Source organism: Atta colombica, unplaced genomic scaffold, assembly GCF_001594045.1.
Source record: "Atta colombica isolate Treedump-2 unplaced genomic scaffold, Acol1.0 scaffold123, whole genome shotgun sequence".
Taxonomy (NCBI): domain Eukaryota; kingdom Metazoa; phylum Arthropoda; class Insecta; order Hymenoptera; family Formicidae; genus Atta; species Atta colombica.
In genome coordinates, this window is record NW_017259210.1 from 1,013,560 (window position 1) to 1,035,971 (window position 22,412).

Sequence of the window (22,412 nt, forward strand, 5' to 3'; positions counted from 1 at the left end):
TAATAAATAACTACTAATAAATAACTACTAATCGTGTAATAATTACGAAAAAATAGACTTATTATATATATATAACGCTTAGCAGATGTACTTATATCTAAAATATACACATGCGCGTCTCTTACTTAATACAATATGTAAAAACTGTCCAACGTGAATGCGACTTCGAGAAAGAGAAAAAGAAAGATAGACTCTTTAATGAGAAATCGCTATGCCTCTGATGTTTGCTTAGGGGCTCAATTATGTTGCAAGTCCGCATTAGCAGCGGAAGCGTCTCAAAAACTTTCAAGATCTCCCGAGAAGGGAGAAGAACCTTCAGTTATAAATTCAGCTTTCTTTCCTTTGCAGAAACGAGTTTTCCTCTGTATCCAATGTGCAATCGATGGAGAGACGCATAAAATAAGATCACTTTATCAAGCTTATTTTCTTGATGCTTAGGATCATGCAGTTTTATTACCGTTTCTTCTCCTATTATTTAAACATAAAGACAATGTTTTTATAATTAAATTAAATAGATCAGATGGCCAAATTTGAAAAAGACAGATTTTGAGCAAAGTCTACTACAAAGAGATGCTCCAAAAATACAGGATTTTTTTCACCTAATTTATAACCTTCAAAATTTGAATCGAATTGTATGACAAATGGAACATTAAATGAGAAAAGATGTAATTTTTTGAAAAATGTTTCAATTTGTATAAAAAATCTGAGAAAATTATAAAATTATATATAGAAATTCTGAAAAATTATATGAAAAAAATTACAAATCATGTAATTTTTTTCTTTAAAGAGAAAAAAAAATTATATGATCGCTAATGTTCGCTAGAGTTAGGCCTTATACACAATAGAGAAAATATTAAGAATAGGAATAAATATTAAGATTTTAACCTATTAAAAACCTGTGTATTCCGGTGTAACTGATATCTGATAGATTGAAATCTTAATATTTATTCTTGTTTCTAATATTTGTTCTATTATGCGCAGGTCCTCTAGTAAGAGAGACTCTAGTAAGAGTCGAGACATAAGCAGTTCCTCTTCATGATTGATGCCGCCTTATTTCAATTTGTTAATGTGTTAGTGAATATAAATGAATAAATATCCTGGTGAAACTTTTTCTCATAATTTTTATACGAATTGGATATTTTTCAGAAATACTCAAAATATTTGGAAAGTTTACATCTTCTCTTAGAATTTTTCATACAAGTGAATTCTGAAATATTCTGAAATTTCTCATCCCATAATAAAAAAAAATATTTTTAAATTTTTTAGATTTTATAACATTTCATCAGAAATTATTACAAAAAATTTAGAAATCTTACGATATTTCATAATTAACATATATGAAAAATTCTGAGAAAAGATGTAATTTTTTGAAAAATGTTTCAATTTGTATAAAAAATCTGAGAAAATTATAAAATTATATATAGAAATTCTGAAAAATTATATGAAAAATTCTAAGAAAAATTTTCACCAAGGCAAGAGCAATTTTTATAAATGTAGTATCACTTTATTAAGATGATGACGTCGGAACGGACATTTTTTCGCTTCGGTCTAAATCAATTATCTTAAAATAATTATCGCCAATCTAATTTTGATCCCCTTCTTATTTTTCCGAGGAAAGGCAGATGTCATTTATGAAAGAAGAATAAGAATTATTTCCGATAAGAAATATGGCATCCTTCCGGTTTTGTGTCTCGACTCTTACTAGAGTGACTCTAGTAGTGTTCGCTATTCACAAGGGACCATTTCGGTTTGTATAACAAATTAGTGAAGATTCTTGATATCAGTAAAAATTGACAACATAAGATGTAAATTAAGAAAAAAAGCAAGAGCGTATAGGTCGTGGATTCCAAAAAATTTAATGTTATACATATGGTAAAGTTCTAGAACGATTTAGGTGTGAGAAAAAGTTCGTGGCGTTTTTCCCGTTAGATAGCATTAAAAAAACGCCACGAATTTTTTCCCACACCTAATACATACGCATTTCTGACAATAGCATTTTTAGTTTCACGCGACGCGCAGTCTATCCTATTATGATTAATACAATACCGTCCTTCTTGTATCTTCTGCTTCCTTTCTTTTTTTTTTTAACTCTACTTTAAATTATTATTACTTTACACACAAGGTAAATCCAATCGTGCAATCTCTACGCGGTACACCTTAGATAATGCCAGCGATACAGTAGTGGAAAATTCTTACGAAGAAAAGATTTGTAACCAATGTTCTGGAAATGTCTCAACGTCAGCATATAAAGAAGCTTTGAAAAATAGAAAGTTCTGTTTAAGATTTTTGTTCCGTTTAAGATTGTGTTAACTTTGAAAGTATTTTCCAAGGTTATTCTAAGATCAAATTAATATCATCTGATAATTTTTTAAAACCTTATTACTTTTGTTTCAAATATTTTTGAGATAAATCAATGTTTTTAAAGATATTAGTCGTTGTACAACTTTTACCATGCACTGTAATTACTAAATTTCTTGGAACCTGTGACATCTGTCAACTTTTATTGATATCAAAAATTTTCACTAACTTGTTGTATAAACAGAGATGATCCCTTGTCAGATCTCGTGGAAGGTGCTATTTCGTAAATTTTTGTCGTATGACAAATGTGTGCAGAACAGAGAGATCCTCGGATCTCTCTATCCTACAGCCAATCGACAGACTTGAAAAATTTGTCGTACGAAAATGAAATATCATTCAGAATCTGCATGGAAACTTTCGTTTAGCGGTAGGGAAAAAATGTATGATCGATCTCCTGTTGATATCCAGTAAGTACAATGCTGTTAGCAAAATGTCGGCAAACTGGCATCAGATCAGAAATGTCGGCAACTGATATCAATTGTGGCCGCGTTTTGCTTTTATTCTGTCAACAGAATTTCGTTCATATGCGATATGATCGAACAGTAGATTGGCAATAGAAACGGAGAGCAGGAGTTGCAAATCTTAGATTTGTTTTCTATTCCTCCACTTTAGTTACACTAGTTCAAAAAGTGCACACTAAAATGTTTTCTGTTCCCAAAATGACGTCAACGACGGTGTTTTTTGTTCAACAGAACTCAGTGCACGAGTTCACTGTACTGTCTGCACTAGATCTGGAATCAGTGCAAGCAGTACAAGCACTAGTGTACACTAGTTCAGCCACAGAAAACAAACCTTGTACAAATAGTACGAGAATTGGTAATTATTTAAAAGACACCCTTCATCTTCAATGAAATTATACTCATTTGGCACGTTTTTGTATGAAACGAACAAATCGGCAGTAAAATGTTGTACTTAGTCCTGCGAATCGAGATATTAAGCGTTGACGACTATTGAGGTTAGGAAATCTGTCAGCGAAATATCACGATGAAAGTATGTACTGCGATCACATTTTCATGCTTTAGGGCTACGTATGCGTAAGTTTTTTACTAACTATCTACTTCTATAGCGATATATTAATGTTTGTTTATTAATATTTAAATTCATCTTTCTTTCATCGTTTAAAGGTTTACAATTTTTCGCGCATAGCAAGAACAGAACAGCTTTCATTTTGAATAAAAATGCATCTAATTTCATTAAAATCGGAGGTGAAGTAACGATTCTAAATAAATACAGACTAAAATATGTGTACACAGCGCTTGATTAAGTCGGTGTCAGATTTCCTAATGACAATGTCATCAATTTTAACGCTTAATATCTCAATTTGCGGGCGACATTTTACTGCCAGATTTTTTTCATGCAAAAATGCGACAAATGAGCATAATTTTATTAAAATTGAAGGTGAGAGGAGTCTTCTAAATAATTATCTGAGAATTTATAAGTAATAAAATGATAAATATATATAAATAATAGCAAGCCTACATATAAAAACATTTTGTGTCATCATTATCTTTAATCAAGAATTTTTTAATGAAATCTTTTCTCTTCTTTTAATGAAATTTTTAATGAAATTGCATTCATTACATGAATCTAATACTTTCATGTAAACAATATGGGACGCCATTTTTATCTTGCATTCAAACGTTTTTTATTCTTTGTCTGTATGCTTACATTCATCAGTTCTGGATTGCACTAGTTCAATTCAGTTTAGTTCTAGTGCAATCCTCATGTAGTAACAGAAACAAATCTCTTGTCCAGAGATTCACTCCACTGCCAGTCTACTGACATAGTATATATCAATAAATTTTGTTATATTTTTATCAACATCGTCAGATATTTCAGACTCTACAGATATTACTCTGTGTAAAATTTTGTTTTTCCGCTATCAAATTGATAGAATGCTCTGCTTAAAATCTGTCTCTATCTTCTTGGCTATCTGGATCATCAAGGATCTCATTTCACAGAACAGAGCAACGTTTTTGTTCTTAGACTTTTTTACGTGAGACAATCAAATATGTATATTATTATTAAAATATAACTAGATGCTTACCTAAAAGATATTAGAAGTGTTTTTAAACTGTTGATATCGAATTACAATTTCTTAATCAATGAAAACCGTCTTTTTGTCTCCTGACTGGCACCAGACTCACATGGATCCGTATTCTCATACAACGGTCAATGAAAGGAAAGACAGTGATGCCAATTCGCGGCCGCTTTCACTTGCAGCACGCTATGGCATGTGGAGGGGGATAATGGCTCATACACACAGAATGCGAGAATTAAGAGCAGTTCCAATGTAAATCGGGTAGCACACTTGCTTATTTTTCTACTGGATTAAGCCTATTCTACAAAATATGCTCTTTGCTTCCTTTTTCTTGCTTTTTATCTCTTACTTTTTCCTCCTTTGCAATCGTTTTATTTACAATTGTATTTCTTGCACGCGTTTCCTGTTTCCTGTTTCTTCCCAAGTTATGATTTGATCTATTCGACTTGTTTACACTTTTTTATACCTTTTACACTTAAAATGAGATAGACATATATTTGACGCCGAAAAGAGAGAAAATGAAGATGTTGAATATAAAAAGTATAAGCAAGTCGAATAGATCAAATCATAACTTGGGAAGAAACAGGAAACAGGAAACACATGCAAGAAATACAATTGTAAAGAAAAACGATTGCGAAGGAGGAAAAAGTATTATTTTATAATGTGCTTTTGTTTTTTGTTTTTTACTTTTTGCTATTTTTACATCGTGTCTTTTTGCTTCTTACCCAGTTTTTTGTTGTCATTCGAGATAAACGTTATATAATGATGTCATTTATTAACTCTTTCAAGATATTAATACAATCTTCTGATTGGTTGGTGACTTCTTAAGACTATTTAAGATAGTTAGAAGACTACTTAAGATGGTCTTAAATATAATAATAAAATCTGAATATGAATACTGGCCTAAAAGATGAACCACCAATCATCATGCTTGTAATCATGTATCATCTGCATTTCCATTTTGACGCGACAATGACGTTCAGCGGACTCAATAGTTGAGTGAGCGCTCGCTATTATTGATGTATTCTTTTAAATCATCCAATCAGCATTTTAGATTTGGAAGAAATAATACATTTCATATAATAATACAAAAAGAAAATACATGAATAGCAGCAAGTGCTCACTCAGCTATTGAGCGCTCATTAGCTACATTCAGAGAAAACAGCTTTGCAACTGTTATAAAATTCTTCAATACGATTGGTACTTATTTTTAATTCCTTATAAATCTAAACCAATATTGCAGAATTTTATAATAGTTACAAAGTTGCTTTCTCTGCTCTGAACGCAGCCATTTTCATCTCATTTAAAAATATATAATCGATCCCCAAGGCATCTTTTCAAATTGAAATTATTTCCTAATAAATTTCTACTGTGTTTTCTAAGGAAAACGGAATAATTCCAATTGGAAAAACCATTCCGACTTTTTCCATGATAGATGTCTCTTCGATCGGCCGCGAATCACGACGCACGACGAGTCACGGAACACAGAACGCCGCGCCACTTTCGCGGTCGCAAAAACAGTCGGCGAGCGAGTGCGGCGCAAACAGCTGATACCGTTTCTGCGGCACATCCCTTACGTACGGAAGCACATGTCCGCCGCGCGATAATCACGCCACGGTAATCGCACTACTTACTCCCTGTTACTCCCACGTATTCTTCCAGCGATCGGTGAACGGTGAAATTCGAAGGCACGTGGACACACCGGTGATACTAGGCGCTCCGTCCCTGAATAGTCGCATGCGATGAACTACGGCCGGCGATAACCGGCATACCCTCATCGTCCTCGTTGTTGTCGTCGTGATCGTCGTCGTTATCGTTTATCTACAAGGAGAACATGGCCGATCGCGATAGCGCGTCCGAGAGCGATTCCAGCTCGATCGACGGCGGACCGATCATGATGCCGCCGTCGCCGATTACGCGCGAGCAGCTGCAGAAGCGCATCGAGTCCCTGCAGCAGCACAACCGCGTCCTCAAGGTCGAGCTTGAGACGTACAAGCTGCGGGTAAAGGCTCTGCAGGAGGAAAACCGCGGTCTGCGTCAGGCATCTGTCATCATTGTGAGAATTGATTCTTTCTTGTTTCTCAATTTCTTTAAGCTTGTATCAGACTAGAGATTAAGCTTGTTCTTTTTATGTCATTTTCGACCGATGTAGATTATATTTAATCTCGGTGCAATGTACTTTTTATCTTTTTCTAGTTCTTAGAACTGGGAAAGTATGAGGAGTAAGTTGAACCAAGATCAAAGTTTAACTTTATATTAGGGGAAACAGGTATTAATAACAAAGTTTAACTTTATGTTAGGGAAAACAGGTATTAATTGAAGATTCAACTTTCTTCTTTTTTTCATCAGAGAAAAAGAGGGAAAAGAATAATACTAGAAGTTCAGTTGAAAAGGATGAACCTAACCTATTAAAATAAAGATAGAATTTGATCAAAGATCAAAACAAAATTCACAAAATTTGATATTGGTTTTTTTTCTTATAATTAAATTCAGTCTCAGACTGGTATTTATAGTTAGTTCTTATTTCAAGACTGTCTTAAGTAATGTCTTAATTATACTAATGTGGCTCTCTGATTGATTTATGACATCTCAAGATAGAATTTAAGACAATCGTGAATATATAAGAATTGACTATGAATACTGGTCTAAGTCTCAATTTTTAATTTGATACAGACATTAGGTCTATTTCTATTAGCTGATTTCTTGCAAGATTCATCTTTCTTCTTTTTTGAAAAGAAAAAAAGGAAAGATGAACTGTACAAGAAGTTCAATTAAAAAGAACTCCTTTTATTGCAATTTAATTAAAAAAAAAAGAGGGCTTTGTGAGTACCAAAGAAACCTTAGTAGTATATACTGATAATAATGAGACAAGTTTGAATATTAATTAAGACTGTTTCTATTTTATTCTATATTTGTAAAAAACAAGAGTGAGTATGTTTTATATTTGAAATTCTCTGTAGCAAGCGAAGGCCGAACAAGAAGAGGAATTCATAAGCAACACCTTGCTGAAGAAGATCCAAGCTTTAAAGAAGGAGAAGGAAACTCTGGCTCATCATTATGAACAAGAGGAAGAGTGTCTTACCAACGACTTATCACGAAAGCTGAATCAATTGCGACAGGAGAAGTGCAAACTTGAGCAGACATTAGAGCAGGAGCAAGAATGCTTGGTGAACAAGCTGATGAGGAAGATCGAGAAGTTGGAGGCAGAGACGTTGGCCAAGCAGAGCAATCTGGAGCAGCTGCGACGTGAGAAAGTCGAACTGGAGAACACTCTGGAGCAGGAACAGGAGGCGTTAGTGAACAAGTTGTGGAAGCGAATGGACAAGCTCGAGGCTGAGAAAAGGATGCTGCAGATCAAGTTGGATCAGCCTGTTTCTGATCCTACTTCACCTAGAGAGATCAACAATGGCGACACTGCCACAAACTTGAGCACGCACATTCAAACTCTGAGAAGTGAGGTCGCTCGATTAAAGCACACTTTGCTGATTTCACAGCAAGAACGTAAGGATGCCATCTTTAATAATAAAACTATTGATAATTTAATACGAAATAATTTGCAAACTTATTATTGGCACATAAATATTTTTAAATATTTTTCCAAAATTCACAATTGGTTTATTAAATGTAGAATAATTTTTCTCTAAAAATATAATATTTATTGCCTACATTGATGTTAACTTTTTTATATATTTGATCGTAAATTTATACGATTAATCATGTACGAAAATCACTTTAACCTTAAGTGATCTTAAGCGGTGTCAATGAAATTTGAAGACGAATAAAACTTAAGCTTTAAGCCATAAAAAATTGACTAATCATGGTCGATTGTTCTCTAGACATTCGATTGTAATTGGTCAATTTCTTACAATTAAAAATTTAAAGCTCAAGTTTTACGCTTTAAAATCTTATTGTAGACGCTTTATCCATATTTAATAATACTTCGATGTAAATACATTTTCAAATTCATCTTCAAATACAATTTTAAAGATGCTTTTTTTGTTTTCGAACTGCAACGAAAACTTTATCGAATTCAATCTCTTAAAGTTCGTCATTAATCGTTTTTAGATACGGAAAAAATGAAGCGATATGTTAACGAAGAGAAGCAAATACGCGAAGAGAATTTGAGACTGCAGAGAAAGCTGCAGCTCGAAGTGGAGCGTCGCGAAGCCTTGTGCAGACACCTCTCGGAGTCTGAGTCCAGGTCAGAGTTAAATTCTACAAACTGCTCATTAATATAATATCTTAAAATTATTTTTATTATCTTAAATTGTAAATTATATTAAACTATAAATTTGGCATAACTGAATCTTAGACTCGAAAGATATTTATTGTTCCTAATCTCACAGACATGATTTTCGCAGCTTGGAGATGGAAGAGGAACGGCACTACAACGAAATTGTGATGTCTGGGGGGAACATAAGAACTCGTACGGTATCCAGTCCTGTGCCCTACAATCCTTCGCCTAGTTCTTCAAGGCCACTAAGTCCTGGTGAGTCTTGACAAGATTTATAAATAGACAATATAAATAAATGGAACTTTTAAAGATATAATCATAGTATAAAAATATAAGATATTTTGCGCGTAATGGCCGGCAAACTAAATCAGGACAACCAATCAAATATTTGTCCCAAATCAGAATAACTAATCAAATGCTTATCCTAAACAACGCTTTGATTGGTCAAAGAGCAGTTGTCATGTTGAAAATAACTGCGCATCCTTTGAAATATCTTATATTCTTATATCATGGATATAATAGCACAAAATCTAAAATATAATTGACGTTTTCTCGGAAATGCATGTTTCGTGTTTAGCGGATTCATGTGAATGCGAGTTTTATTATTAGGTGTTAACGTGCTAGGTTCTACATCCAGAGAAGGTTTCAGTGCAAACCGATGCTATGCTTGTGGTCAGCCGACTGCCCTTCCATTTGCGAGCTCGTCGCCTCCTTCAGGGGTAAATTATTGTGTACAGAACTGCTCAATGTTGGAAATTGCTTATTTGTTAAATATGATGCGCGAGATATTTCTTTCTCCTAAAGAATATTTTTTTTTATCAGAAATCTCGTTTTAAAGAAGAGTTCTTACTATAAATCAACTTTTTTTCAATATCTAGCATTGCTCAACGATTACATTCAATAATTATAGGAAAATGCTCTTTGGTATTTCTGGGAAACGATTACTTTATCTTTATTTGTGTTCGCGAATGTTTATTGAAACAGGGACACATCGTGGCACCATCCAGTAGACGGACTTCAGATCGTTTCGTAAAACCGGCGATTCCGCCCACTATCGTGAGTCCTGGTGGACCGCCGACCATCGCTCCCAATCCTACGGTGAATCCTGTCGCCGCGCCCCATCCAGGGTCACCGATGGACATTGCGAAGACATAAGTCATCAAGTTGAGGAGAGGGCTCTCCAACAGAAACCCCTTTTATATAATCGTGCGCAAGGTACTTCTCTAAATGGTGCGTTCCAGCTAAAAGATACGCGGGGAAATTACTCGCATTTTGGTTTGAGGCACCACTGTCGGCGCGTTTTCTTCTCGGATGTTTCCGTTCGTTAACTACTTCAGCTCTAATGTGTAACACACGGGCTACGGCTAAGAGAGAGAGACTTAATTATTTCGATCTGAATGAGCAGATATAGAGTTAAATGCAGTCGCGAAAGCGTCTCGCCTCTCATTGTTAGTCGCGGGATAGTTCTTTCCGACCTCCCGCTTCTTCGGTGATTCCTCTTGTATGATGCCTGAAGTATCATTCAGACTGAGCTCCTTATCGTACTATGCAATTAATATCGTTTGAGTGTTCTACATAAGAGAAATGATAAAAAAAAAAGAAACATTGACATGTTGCTTCCATGTTCCAAGTAATCATAGCATAAATATTGAACGCGAACGCTGAACGGACATCTACGTGGCATATTTGCGATATTATTGTAATCTTACTGTGCGTTTAAAAACGTAAACGAAAGTAACTAGGGTGTAGTGTTGCGGTGTTCACACAATTTAACAGGTATGCATTTGTTTAGCTTTGAGCCTGAGTAATCACTTAGCGCACGCAGTACTGGTAGAGGCGGAAGCATAACTTTAGAGAAAAGATTTCGTTAGTTCCTTCGAGAGGATTGTCTGATCTTAGAATGCATAATCAGATAAAGTCAGACTTCAGGGAGATCTTAGCGATCGGGAGATTTCGGTATCTGAGAAACTTGGAATTCAATAATTATGAATCTGTGTGTGTGTATGCGTGCGTGCGTGTGCGCGCGCGCGCGCGCGTGTGTGTGTATGTGTGAGAGAGAGAAAGAGAGGAAATGTGACAATTCAAGGCCCTAAAGTTCCAAGGATTCAACAGTCCAACGATCTGAGAATCTAAAAAACAGACTTGTGGATCTAAAAAAAAGTGTATACTCGAAACGCTTAAATATATCTAAGTGTCTATAAATATATATACATATACATATACAGGGTGTCTTAAGATGGGTCGGAACCACATTGGGAGCGGAGAATGGATCAAAGGGAACAAAAAATTCTTATACTATTTTGAGATACTCGCTGTAGTTTTTGAATTAGAAAAGGAAACGTCTAAGCCAATATGCATTTAAGCCGCGCTACGCGAATTCGTAAGATGGCCCACACTCGAGCGGCGGCGCGCGGAGAGGGAAGTAGCGCTTCGTTGCCTAGCACAGCCTGGCATGCGGTTCTATGTGTTTCGCCATCACGCTTACACTATCCAAAAATTATTATTTTAATTAATAATTATTATTTTTAAATAATTATTATTTTAGCTGAAGTTTTTCTTATCATTATTAAATCACGTTATTTAGCACGATTAAATACGTTTTAACACAATTATAGATATGTTAAGCGATGTAATTAGAGCATTATGAAAAGAGTATGCTGATCGTCGCGATACCTTTCTGCTTGCTTTATTATACGCCATTCTATTTTCTGAAAATTTTTTTTTATCTCTTATAGTTCCAGCGACATTCGCTTCGAAAGAGAAACATTTTTCCAATGATATTCGCTACAAAGTTTTTTTTTTTTTTTTCCCAAGGAATATTTCACCCTTTAAAAGTGCGTATAAAAAAATACGTATCGCTTATTTTTGTCTAGAGAATAACATACTGCTTAAAATCGGAAAGGGACTAGAGACTCAACTGTCCCTTTCCGATTTTAATGAGCAGTATGTTATTCTCTAGACAAAAATAAGCGATACGTATTTATATTTATATAAGTTACAGATTTTTTTAATGTAATGAACATGGGCATTAAATTTGATGAAATGAAAATAAACTAAAACACTCAATTTTCAATTAGTGTTTTTCAGTACATTTAAGTTTTGTTACTACAAATTTAAACATCTCATTAACGTATACATAAATAATCTTTTCAGTGACAGAAAATTTAAATTTTATTCATCAATGAATATTAAAGCTTAATAAAATTTAAGAACATTTTTAATACAATTAATGATGTACAAATAAACTTGTTAAACGGCAAGAAACATGTGAAAAAAACCTCAGTCAAATGCGTCATTATACATGGAAAAATAATACATCTGGATTTACAATGTAGGCTATCTACGCGAGCTTATATTATAATTTCAAGTGTGTACATGCATTAACGTGTCGAAAAATAAAACTCTGACTAAACATAGCATAAAACGACGCGATAGTTCCAACGAAGTGTCTCGAAGCGTAATTAAACATCGTATAATAAAAGAAGCGGAAAGGTATCGCAACGATCAGCGTACGCTTTGTGTAATGCTCTAATTAATTACATCGCTTAACATATCTATAATTGTATTAAAACGTATTTAATGCTAAATAACGTGATTTATAATGATAAGAGAAACCTCAGCTAAAATAACATTTTTGAATAATGTAGACGCGATGCGGTGAAACACATAGGGTCGCCATGCCAAGCTGTGCTAGGCAAGCGCTACTTCCCTCTCCTTGCGCGCCGCCGCTGCCGCCGCTCGAGTGTGGGTCGTCCTACGAATTCGCGCGGCGCGGCTTAACCGCATATTGGCTTAGACGTTTCTTTTTCTAATTCGAAAATTACAGCGAATATCTCAAAATAGTATAAGAATTTTTTGTTCCCTTTGATCCATTCTCCGCCCCCAATGTGGCTCCGACTCATCTTAAGAGACACCCTGTATATACATAATATTTAAAGTAAATATTTTTGTTTAATGATCAATGTAAATTCACAAAAATGTAAGTGTTCATACAATATTTTTAGGATCTTATTAATTTAAGAAATGAATGTAAAAAAGGATCTAAAGAATTATTGTGTTTTCAAATCATTAGCTTCTTAAACACGAACGCCTCTGGAGTTTCTGCTCTTAGAATCTTTGGATTTTGAAATCTTGGATCGCTAATATGTAAGAAAACGCATCGCCTCAAAAACTTTTATCCCTTAAATCTTAAATCTTTTAGTCTTAGGATATTTTGCGGAGAAGGGATTTGAAAGATTTTGGTACACTAGAGCTGGGAATTAAGCCTATTGAGATTTGGTAATGTCAAGCGTGGCGCCTGAGAGAGACAGATCTTGCGTTCAAGAGTTTACTTCCTAATAAATTGTTTTTTTTTTTTTTTTTTTATACCAACGATATACATTTGTGTTAACCCGTTGTCTGTTATGTTATATCGAAAATCTTAGAGTCATTGTTCTAGAAAAACGTTCGGGAAGTCAGACTTCTCAGATTTTGGCTTAGAACTTCACTTCTGAATTTTTACTATCTCTAGTTGTAAAATTTAGATATTTAGATCTTTGTTTTTTTTTGTAAAGTCTTCGAGATATCTCTTATTGCTTACTCTCGAAGTCTTGGAGGAAATCTCTTCGTTCCACAGCAGAATCCGAAAGGCTTGGAACTTTGAGAAATGTTGTGGAGGTCAATACAGATCGATTGTTTTTCGTTTGCTGAAGATTCTTGATATCCTTCTGCGCGCCGGTTATCACGAATTATGATACGAGAAGAGGAAAAATTGTGAGATTAGTATACGAGATTGTCTCGTTTAATATAAGATTCGTTCAAATTTACGCGATTATTCGCGCAGTTCTTTTTCCTCCGATTTCGTAATATGGGGTGACTGACGTTACGTATCCCTGAGAATCTTTATTTATAACAGGTGTATTATACATAAATGATATATGAGAATCAGGTCAAAGCGTTGTTTATTGTGTTATATCGAACGATTTATATACACAAAATATACATGTCGTTCGGTATATAAAAAAAAATGGTCGTATATGGTATAGAATTTTATGATAACGTAAAAGATTCTAATCGATAATTGTAATTACGCAGATATATGCTTCACAGCTACATAGTATGTATTTTACTCAAGCTTTTATGAAATACAGTCACGTTTTTGCTATTACACACTGCCTGCCCTTTTGCGCAATCCAATACGTCTCAAATTATTTACAATAAAAAAGTTCAAGTGGCTAATAATTCAAATTAATCAAATAAAGGGCATATGCCACAACTGGAAATGTAAAAAAAACGGTTTTTTGACTTCGGAGAAAAGTATCAAATAAAAAACTAGTTTTTTTACTGTAAATAACGGTATTTTTTATCAAATTATACATAAAATTCATGAAAAAATAGTTATTTCAATATTATTTGAATGACAGATATTTTAAAGTTAAATAAGTGATATTATTAATATAGATAATATTTCATAAGCATAATAAGTACTGTTTTGTTGCTTATTGATTATAATTATACTGTGTATTTTAATTAATTATATATAATATTTTAATTATTTTGAGAGAACATCCCATTATAATATTGATTCAAGAGTAATTAAAAATTCAATGAATGTTGTCTCACGAATTTAAATTTAGAATATGTATTTTAATTACAATCATAGTATATGACAAAAACAATGTCAATTAGTCTAATAAAGTGTTATATATATTAATAATAGTATGGAACTTACTTAATAATAGTATGGAACTTAACTTTTAAAATTGAAGTACAGTATAAAATGTTCAAATAATAGTGAAAGGTATATTTATAGCCATCGACATTGTATTATATTAATCATTATACTATATTTTAACTTTTGTAACTATTTTTATACAGAAATCTTACGGATAAGTGCAAAAACTAAATTCTGGAACAATAGTACAGTGTCGAAATCGTAAAATCTAAAAAAAATATATATCCGAGTAAAAAACTCAAAGCCCCGAAGGAAAAAACTATTATTTCTCAAGTTTTTTACCCTAAAATTTTACCCTAGAATTTTTCCATCTAGTCACAATGCAAATTTTTGGTAGCAAGATATTTTATTTTGTTGGTATATAAATAATAATTATAAACATTTTGGTCTCGATCAGAATCAATAAGAAATAAAAATCTCGTCTGATTCACTGACGAATCATAAAAAAAATTTTTATTAATGAATATTTTACGTTATTTTTTTTATTTATTTTTAATTTGACTCCACTTTTAAACGATTTTTATGTTCTAATCGCGCCATTGATTCAATTTGTAAACATTTATCCGAGATTTTTATTATTGTTTATACATATACTAAAGAAGATCTAAAATAATAAAAGCCGAAACGTTTATAATTATTATTTGTATGTCAACAGAATATTATCTTGCTACCAAGAACTTGTGTGTGTGATACATGTTTTTTATTTGATTAATTCGAATTAAATATGAATTATGTAATTGTACAACTACATAATCGATGTTTATGAGATAAGGATTTATAATCAATGTTTATGAGATAATTAAAAAAATCGCGCCATTGGATTATCTCAGCGATACTTGTTGGTAATGCAGAACGAGTGTTCTCTGCTAAAGAATTCGTGGGACCTACAATATCGACAATTCCTCGGTGATTAGCGCGGAAATGAACCCTATTTTTGGATTCATGTCTCATTAACGCACGTGCTAAAGATCAAACGGTTTCACAATGTCAAAAAATATCCCCCGTCGATAGTATCGGCTTTTAAAACGCCGAGGACTCTTATTATCGCCGTATTATTCACGGAAAATGTTGTGAATAATATATTTCCCTGATTTTTCTTGATTTTCTCAAACTGGAGGCTTATCAGCCTCTCGCGAATCTTCCAACGTGTCACTAGGTACTAATCATCGTTTGCTGAAGGTAAATAAAATTTGTTCGTTTTCATCGCTGCAACATCGTTGATTTCTTGCTGCTCGTTTGCATATGATCGAGGTAGGGTCTTTGAGACGCATTTTCAGTCGTAGAAATCGCAGCATCGCGTCACAATGAATTCGTGCAGAAAGAAGAACGAAGAAGTATTGGCGAAGGTCTTAAACTTGTTCTTACTGCCGGATTATAACGTCATCTCGCCAACCTACTTGGATCATCTGCTCACTCACATTGCGGAGAACACGAAGGAATGTAAGGAGCAATTAATCAATTTTAGGCTTTATCAAAATAAATCGACAAATAAAAAATGCCTGTAAGAGCCAAACACATAGGGTGCTTTCTATGACATAAGTCGATACTAGTATCGTTTTATCTTTGTATTGAATGTCAAGATAAATAGAATAATGTTTGTATCAATTTGCGCCATCAAATGAAAAGCACCCTAAGTATTCCTAAATAAATAAAACAATGTATATGAAATTATATAATGAAATTTTGCATAAAATTTATAATTTGTGATATACGAGTACATTTACAAAAATATATCGAAACTCTGATCTTTTGTGAAATATTGATATCTGTTTGCACAATTAACTTTGACATAGTATTTTGGCAAAACAATAATAACAATATATTTGACAATTAAGTCTGAAAAGAAATTGTCCAATGATTGCATTTGTTATTAATCAAAGAAATTACAATAACCTGTATAAACATTATGTCCAATGTGATATTTATTGAACTGAATAGTTATTAAATTTATTATGTAATACAATATAAATTGAACACAATATATTAAATATTGTCTAGTATATACTTTGCTATTTAAATTGTACAGGCGCTACAGTTGATTATGAATATTGCGAAGTCTTTCAAGAATGGATATCCAAGGCTTTAGCGATATGGGAGACTGGGCAGAAAGCTTCGCATCCTGTGATTACATTTACGTTGAAACTAGTGGGGATTATCTCGCGACATGAGCTACGTTATCATTATTGGCACTGCCAAGACGTGTACAATCGACTCTATAAAATTTTGCAGTTGCACAGAGAGGATTTACCTGCATCCATTAAAATGGCATATACCACAATGCTATCAGACTTAATTGTCCATCGAAGTGGCAGACAGTGGGTGATACAGTCTGGTAAGGCAAAACTATGACTATGATTAAACATTAAACATTAGTGACACTAATGTTTAATGTTTAATGTTGATCTAAGCTTTCCTTTTAGAAATATAATTTCAAATTGTATTAATTCTAACATTGAGAATGACAATAAAGGCCAAAACATTTGTTTTAATAAACTTATATTTTTGCAATTAATTCAGCATTAAAATTTAGCTTGCCTCGTAGCCCTTGTTTTCCTTTTAGGAATATTGTTCTATCTTTTTTATTCGTTGAATATCAAGAAGGATAGCAGAATGTTGTGTCTCTTAAAAAAAAACAATCCTTTATATTGTGAAAAGAACAATATATTTTAGGACATACATTGTCCTTAAAAAGTTTCCGGACATGGAACTTAAAATTGCATAATATTCAGATCATCGTAACTCGGTAAAAAAATCATCGCAGACAAAAAATAAAAAAGCGGTCAAAAGCATGCTAAAATATAAATTTCAAGCTTTAAAATGTTTTTTTATTTTTTTTCTGCGATTTTTTACCGAATATTATCCGAGGGTTAACCTGAATATTATACAATTTTAAATTCTATGTCCGGAAACTTTTCGACGACAGTGTATATATTTTTGAATTGTATCATTTATTTATTAAAACAGTGAAAGATTTTCATTTTTTAGTTGCTTGCAAAAAAGTAGTGAAAAAATATATAATATTTTATAAATTTTAATAAATATTGTTAAAAATAAAACAAAAGCTACGAGCCAAGCTAGAACTTAATGCTGGATTAATTGCAAAAACATAAGTTTATTAAAACAAACGTTTCGACCCCTATTGGGTATCCATTTGTTCTCACTCTCTTACTTTTGTCACAAGGTATCAGATAAGGTTTGTCTTTTCTAATAAGACGAGTTCTGGATCTCAAGATATCTCAATTTTTCCGTATTATATATTTAAATATTACTCTTAGATATTGCATTACCAGTTAACAGACAATATTTAGAGTTGGTTCATATGTCAGTTTGAGAGTGCAATTCAGAACTGTTGCGATGCATTTTTAAATTCACTTTATAAGATAGCCGTTTAATGCACTGTAACGTATCTACATTTTATCCGAATATTCATCATCTATTTCTTAATGTTTATATATTAAATAATACTCACAATCCACTAACAAAATTATACATACATGATGAATTTAGATTTTATTACATTACTGTCTAAATCATCATATATATTGGCAAGTTATTTGTTTTAAATGAGTCGTTGATTTCAAATTGTATTAATTCTAACATTGAGAATGACAATAAAGGCCAAAACATTTGTTTTAATAAACTTATATTTTTGCAATTAATTCAGCATTAAAATTTAGCTTGCCTCGTAGCCCTTGTTTTATTTTTAATTTTATAAATTATTTGAATCTATTGTCTTTTACTAAAAATATTGTTATTTTTCTACAATCAGTTATTATATAAAAGTTGCATTTAAAATTAAAATTGGAAAATTTTGATGATTCAAAATTTTTTAACTTATTTTCTGGAGAACTTTGATTTTTTAGTTGTGTTACAGTTGTAAGTTGCTGTTACAAGTGATATATAAATAAATATAAAATTATTTGAAATATATTGAGATTTATATATTAAGAGTGCAAATGATATGACTGCAAATTATTATTCTCTTTCTAAATGCAATAGGTGTATGGAAGGATGTTGTAAAGTATGCACATTGGAATCAAACGATGTACGTTACCAGAGAGAGTCAGAAATTCTTATGGACCTTGTTGCTGCATGAACATAAGAATACCGAGACTTGTAAAGAAATCATTCTGGCAGTCGCTGCTCCTCTGATGAACAATATTTTGGATGGACAAATGCATCAGGCTTTGGAAACATATTTGGAACAGAACAAGCTGTTATGTTCCACGTTGAATTTATTAACTAACATTCTGGAGAACACTCTATTCGCAAGTCTAGACAATAGCATTCCCGAGTTGATCGAAAGACTTGTAATCCTCGAAATGCGAGTGAAGGCGTTGTTCGAAGCCTGTATCAGCACTAGATTCCTGCAACATGTGCATAAACTATTACTATTGTCGCTGTTCTTGAAACTGAAGCAAGGAATTAAGGAGCATACCACAGTGATCGAGACCGAAGCGTGGCACAAGTTCTGCTACGGTTTGTGTTACATTTTTATGATGCTGTTATCGAAGAAAGACATTATAGAACTAGTGAAGAACAATAAGTTCTCTATGACATATTGGAAGAAGCTGCTTGCGTTACATGAATTTGTTTTGCCGGAGCAGCATAAGTTTGAGCATCAAGCTATCGCCATAATGGTAAGTCAATCACAATTAGAGAAGAAAATGATCCTATCTGGAAAGAAAATGATCTGATGGTAACTTATTCGGTACATTACGATGATTTATCCAATAATTTTGGAAAGTTGGCAAAACAGTAATCTAAAAAAAAATATCTCTTATTTATCATCAAAAACAACAAATTTCATCAAAATTATTAATAAATTATCTTATCGTAATTTTACTGTAAGTAATCGTTACATTGAATCTGATGATTTTACATCTCTAGTTACAATTCATGCGTTCATGTGATTGGATAGTAACATTAAAAGTAAATTGCTTTTAATTCATTAACAGATAATACCACTATGCGTGTGTATAAAGAAAAATCATTTGAATCACGATCTTTTCGATATGTTTATTAATAAAATTTTCGACGTAACATGTGTGCCTGTACAAAGATTACTTTACAATATGAGGGACATTATACGGAAGAGTGATCTTCCGATGGAGCAAATTTGTAAAGTTTCTATCGATTTACTTCTTGAGATATCAGACATAATGGATAGAGTGAGTACATCCGATTTGTCAAATTAAATTAATTTTTATCAATTTTTGTAATTTTAATTGTTTGCCTTTTTCCAGGATGTCGCTGTAATCACTTTCCAAGCTTTAAGTCACGTTTTGAAAAGTTACATGCCGGACATGTGGGGGTGTGGGCAAGCGAGAAACTGCACATCAGACGTAAACAGCACTTCTCCTTCAGAGCATCCACGAAAACTTTTGTACAAATCGATATTGGATGGTGATCCCATAGTCGACTCTCCTATTCTATTGGCATCGCTGCTCGATGGCTTGGCTGTCATGACAGAAAAATTCAAGCTGAAATGGCAGGAATGTGTGGAAACAATATGTATGTTGTCCCTCGCACAGGAGATTCTCAATCATCCCGGAATATTACCAACGGTAAAAGTTTGCTGAAATCAGAGTAGTGAATTAATTATTTATGCGAGTAAAAAATCGAATCGAATAGTCGTTACTTAGAAAAGAGCTGAGAAATGATTCGAATTTTGATTTTTATTTAGATTTGTGTGAAAGCGTTGAAACTGTGCAAACTCGCCATCCATAACTTTATGCCGCCTAATTTGGCATTACTTGTGGATTCGGACAGCAATATGAACGAGATTGGACCTACGCTCTTCAAAAGATTGCACGATCCCAACTGGGAGGTGAGAGACAGTGTCCTCGAGGTTCTCAACACCATCGCGACTATTTCTGAAGACAGTAAGCAAATTAGAATATTGAAACCTATCTCTTCAAGTTTTATTTGTTTTTTTCGACAAATACAGAACATTTATAATCAACGTATAACAAAATATAGAAATATTTAATCTTTTACAGAATATCCGGCATTCCAGGATTTTCTGTTGATTAATCAGTTTCCAACAGTGGCGGTCGAGATCATTAAAACAGACAACGAGAGTTACGTGCGAGCGTCAGCGTTAACATTTATCGCGACTATGGTACGCATCAACAAGCTGTGGGAGCTGCAATTGTCGCAAAAAAATTTAACCGTATGTATATTTATTCTTCATTTCCAAATATTGTTGAAGAAGATTAATTATGACTTAACTGATTTTTACAGGAAACGGCGATTTATCTACTCAAAGACGAGAGCGAAGCGATTGTCAGAAGAGACGCTGTGAATCTTATCAAGGAGTTATATGTTCATCAGAAGTGGTCGTATGTACAGTTTTTTAAATTTATACGTCAATATTCTTGATATGCATTGTACGATAATCAATGTACAATTCGCAGGAAAGAAGTTATCGATTCAATGTTGCGAGCGATGTGCATGGCGGCTGTATTTGATCTGCATTGGGAAGTGAAGACAAATGCATTATCCTTCTGGGACCACTTCGTCAAGTCGCACTTAACGGATCAGGGAATGCTTGATGACTCGTTTCCGAACGTAACATTCTCCAAAGAGCATAGAAAGATCGTAGCATTGAACGAAACCGAAATTAAGCGAAGGCTTAATAAAGCATTGGACGAATTAGCCAGGCAAAGTTGCCTAGGAGTAAGTAAATATAATAATTAGAATCCTGATGTGTATTGAGTGAATTTTATATCTTTAAAGTATCTATCAATCTAAATATCTATATAAAATATCTATCAGTCCATAAATAATTGGATAAATAAATGAATTGATATAATTTATAAATTATTAATATTTATTTTGTATATAATAAGTGAAAATTAATAAATCTCTGAATGGTTTTCTTTTTCAATCTTCTAGGTACTTCTGGTTACCCTGAAGGACGATAGCGATTTTGAGGTGTGCAAAGCGTCCGCTGCGATAATCAGCAAGTTAAAAACTTGCTTACTTAAATACAAATTGGACGAACCGCCGGCACCGGTGGAAAACCATGCGACTATAGACACTGTCTATGTTAAAGAAATATCGCCCGTTTCCTCGTCTATCTATGACAAGAAATCGCGAAATGCCTCACACGTTATTGAGGAGATCGTGGACGCAAATGATGCCAATCTGCTTGCAACCATTTACAAGAACTCCATGAATATGGACGCCGAAATACCAATAGAGGAAGAAGAGAAAGAGGAGAAGAAAACACTCCGTTACATCTCGTCCGTAACCCGCCAGGATTTTCTCCACGCGATTTTCAACTGTGACATTGATGCTTATATCGAGGAAAAGAATCGCTGGCTGAAGACATATACCAGTAGCTTTGAGTCGATTTTAGACGACATACTGACGATGCATAAGCAGAATGACGTCAATTCTATGGATTGCTATTGAATTCGTGGCAATGTCGCTTTACGTGTGTCTTAACACATTAAAGGCCGGTCGTCTAAAAGGTATTAGATGTTATGGAGATCAAACAGCTGGTTTTCTAAAGAAGAGTTTGTTATAAAGAATTTTTTATAGTATGTACTTAAATACACAAGCATTGTCAATTATCTCTAGTCTGTAATCATTCTCACTGCATAAAATATTGCATCATTTCCAAAATTATATTACTCCAAATTTCGTCAACATAAAATATAGTCTGCACAAAATATTGCCGGTCGATAATGTGTTAAGCAGCAATATGACGTGCATTCTTTTCTTACATTGGACGATGTTGATTGTCAAATATTGCACATATGAAGTTATTGTATATATTTGAACGTTCCTGAAATCAAGTTAAAATCGAGCATTGGAAATTTATTTTTAATTTCTATGAAGCAATCCCTTAAAATCTATAAAACATTTTGTTGCACTTTTATTTTTCTTATGTATATCTTTCAATCTGTTCTTTTATTATAGTATTGTTCTTCCATATATATATTTTTCTTATTTTTTTCTTTGAATAGCAAGTAAGAGATTGTATAATGTTCTTGTTTTTATTTTAAGTACATTTTATTATTCATGTAACAACGTATGTTTAATGACATTGACAT

General features: G+C 33.2%; 2 protein-coding genes across 6 annotated transcripts; both read left to right on the forward strand.

Moving 5' to 3' along the window:
• The first annotated feature begins 5,927 nt into the window (after positions 1 to 5,927).
• LOC108694713 (coiled-coil domain-containing protein 6) lies at positions 5,928 to 11,106 on the forward strand. Of its 4 annotated transcripts, none has more exons than XM_018204350.1 (6): positions 5,928 to 6,455; positions 7,360 to 7,900; positions 8,465 to 8,600; positions 8,746 to 8,888; positions 9,243 to 9,352; positions 9,618 to 11,106. In XM_018204350.1, the coding sequence occupies exons 1-6, from the start codon at positions 6,234 to 6,236 to the stop codon at positions 9,786 to 9,788; spliced, it is 1,323 nt and encodes a 440-aa protein (XP_018059839.1). In that variant the 5' UTR covers positions 5,928 to 6,233; the 3' UTR covers positions 9,789 to 11,106. The 4 variants fall into 4 exon arrangements, with proteins under 4 accessions (XP_018059839.1, XP_018059841.1, XP_018059840.1 ...); XM_018204352.1 differs by having other exon boundaries at positions 9,258 to 9,352; XM_018204351.1 differs by having other exon boundaries at positions 8,761 to 8,888.
• A 4,217-nt stretch (positions 11,107 to 15,323) lies between these two features.
• Positions 15,324 to 22,194, forward strand: LOC108694711. 2 transcript variants are annotated; one of them, XM_018204346.1, is made up of 11 exons: positions 15,324 to 15,525; positions 15,624 to 15,786; positions 16,373 to 16,678; positions 18,346 to 18,986; positions 19,305 to 19,517; positions 19,593 to 19,913; positions 20,033 to 20,231; positions 20,349 to 20,521; positions 20,593 to 20,690; positions 20,766 to 21,027; positions 21,247 to 21,768. In XM_018204346.1, the coding sequence occupies exons 2-11, from the start codon at positions 15,651 to 15,653 to the stop codon at positions 21,766 to 21,768; spliced, it is 2,871 nt and encodes a 956-aa protein (XP_018059835.1). In that variant the 5' UTR covers positions 15,324 to 15,525; positions 15,624 to 15,650. The 2 variants fall into 2 exon arrangements, with proteins under 2 accessions (XP_018059835.1, XP_018059836.1); XM_018204347.1 differs by lacking the exon at positions 15,324 to 15,525 and having other exon boundaries at positions 15,651 to 15,786; positions 21,247 to 22,194.
• The last annotated feature ends 218 nt before the right edge of the window (positions 22,195 to 22,412 follow it).

Excerpts from the sequence above, each read along its gene's own strand:
- LOC108694713 (XM_018204350.1), top strand. The coding sequence starts at position 6,234 with ATGGCCGATCGCGATAGCGCGTCCGAGAGCGATTCCAGCTCGATCGAC. Across the intron at positions 6,456-7,359 it reads GTCAGGCATCTGTCATCATT|CAAGCGAAGGCCGAACAAGA; the intron begins GTGAGAATTGAT and ends AATTCTCTGTAG. Across the intron at positions 8,889-9,242 it reads TTCAAGGCCACTAAGTCCTG|GTGTTAACGTGCTAGGTTCT; the intron begins GTGAGTCTTGAC and ends TTTTATTATTAG.
- LOC108694711 (XM_018204346.1), top strand. The coding sequence starts at position 15,651 with ATGAATTCGTGCAGAAAGAAGAACGAAGAAGTATTGGCGAAGGTCTTA. Across the intron at positions 15,787-16,372 it reads TGCGGAGAACACGAAGGAAT|GCGCTACAGTTGATTATGAA; the intron begins GTAAGGAGCAAT and ends TAAATTGTACAG. Across the intron at positions 19,914-20,032 it reads ATCCCGGAATATTACCAACG|ATTTGTGTGAAAGCGTTGAA; the intron begins GTAAAAGTTTGC and ends ATTTTTATTTAG.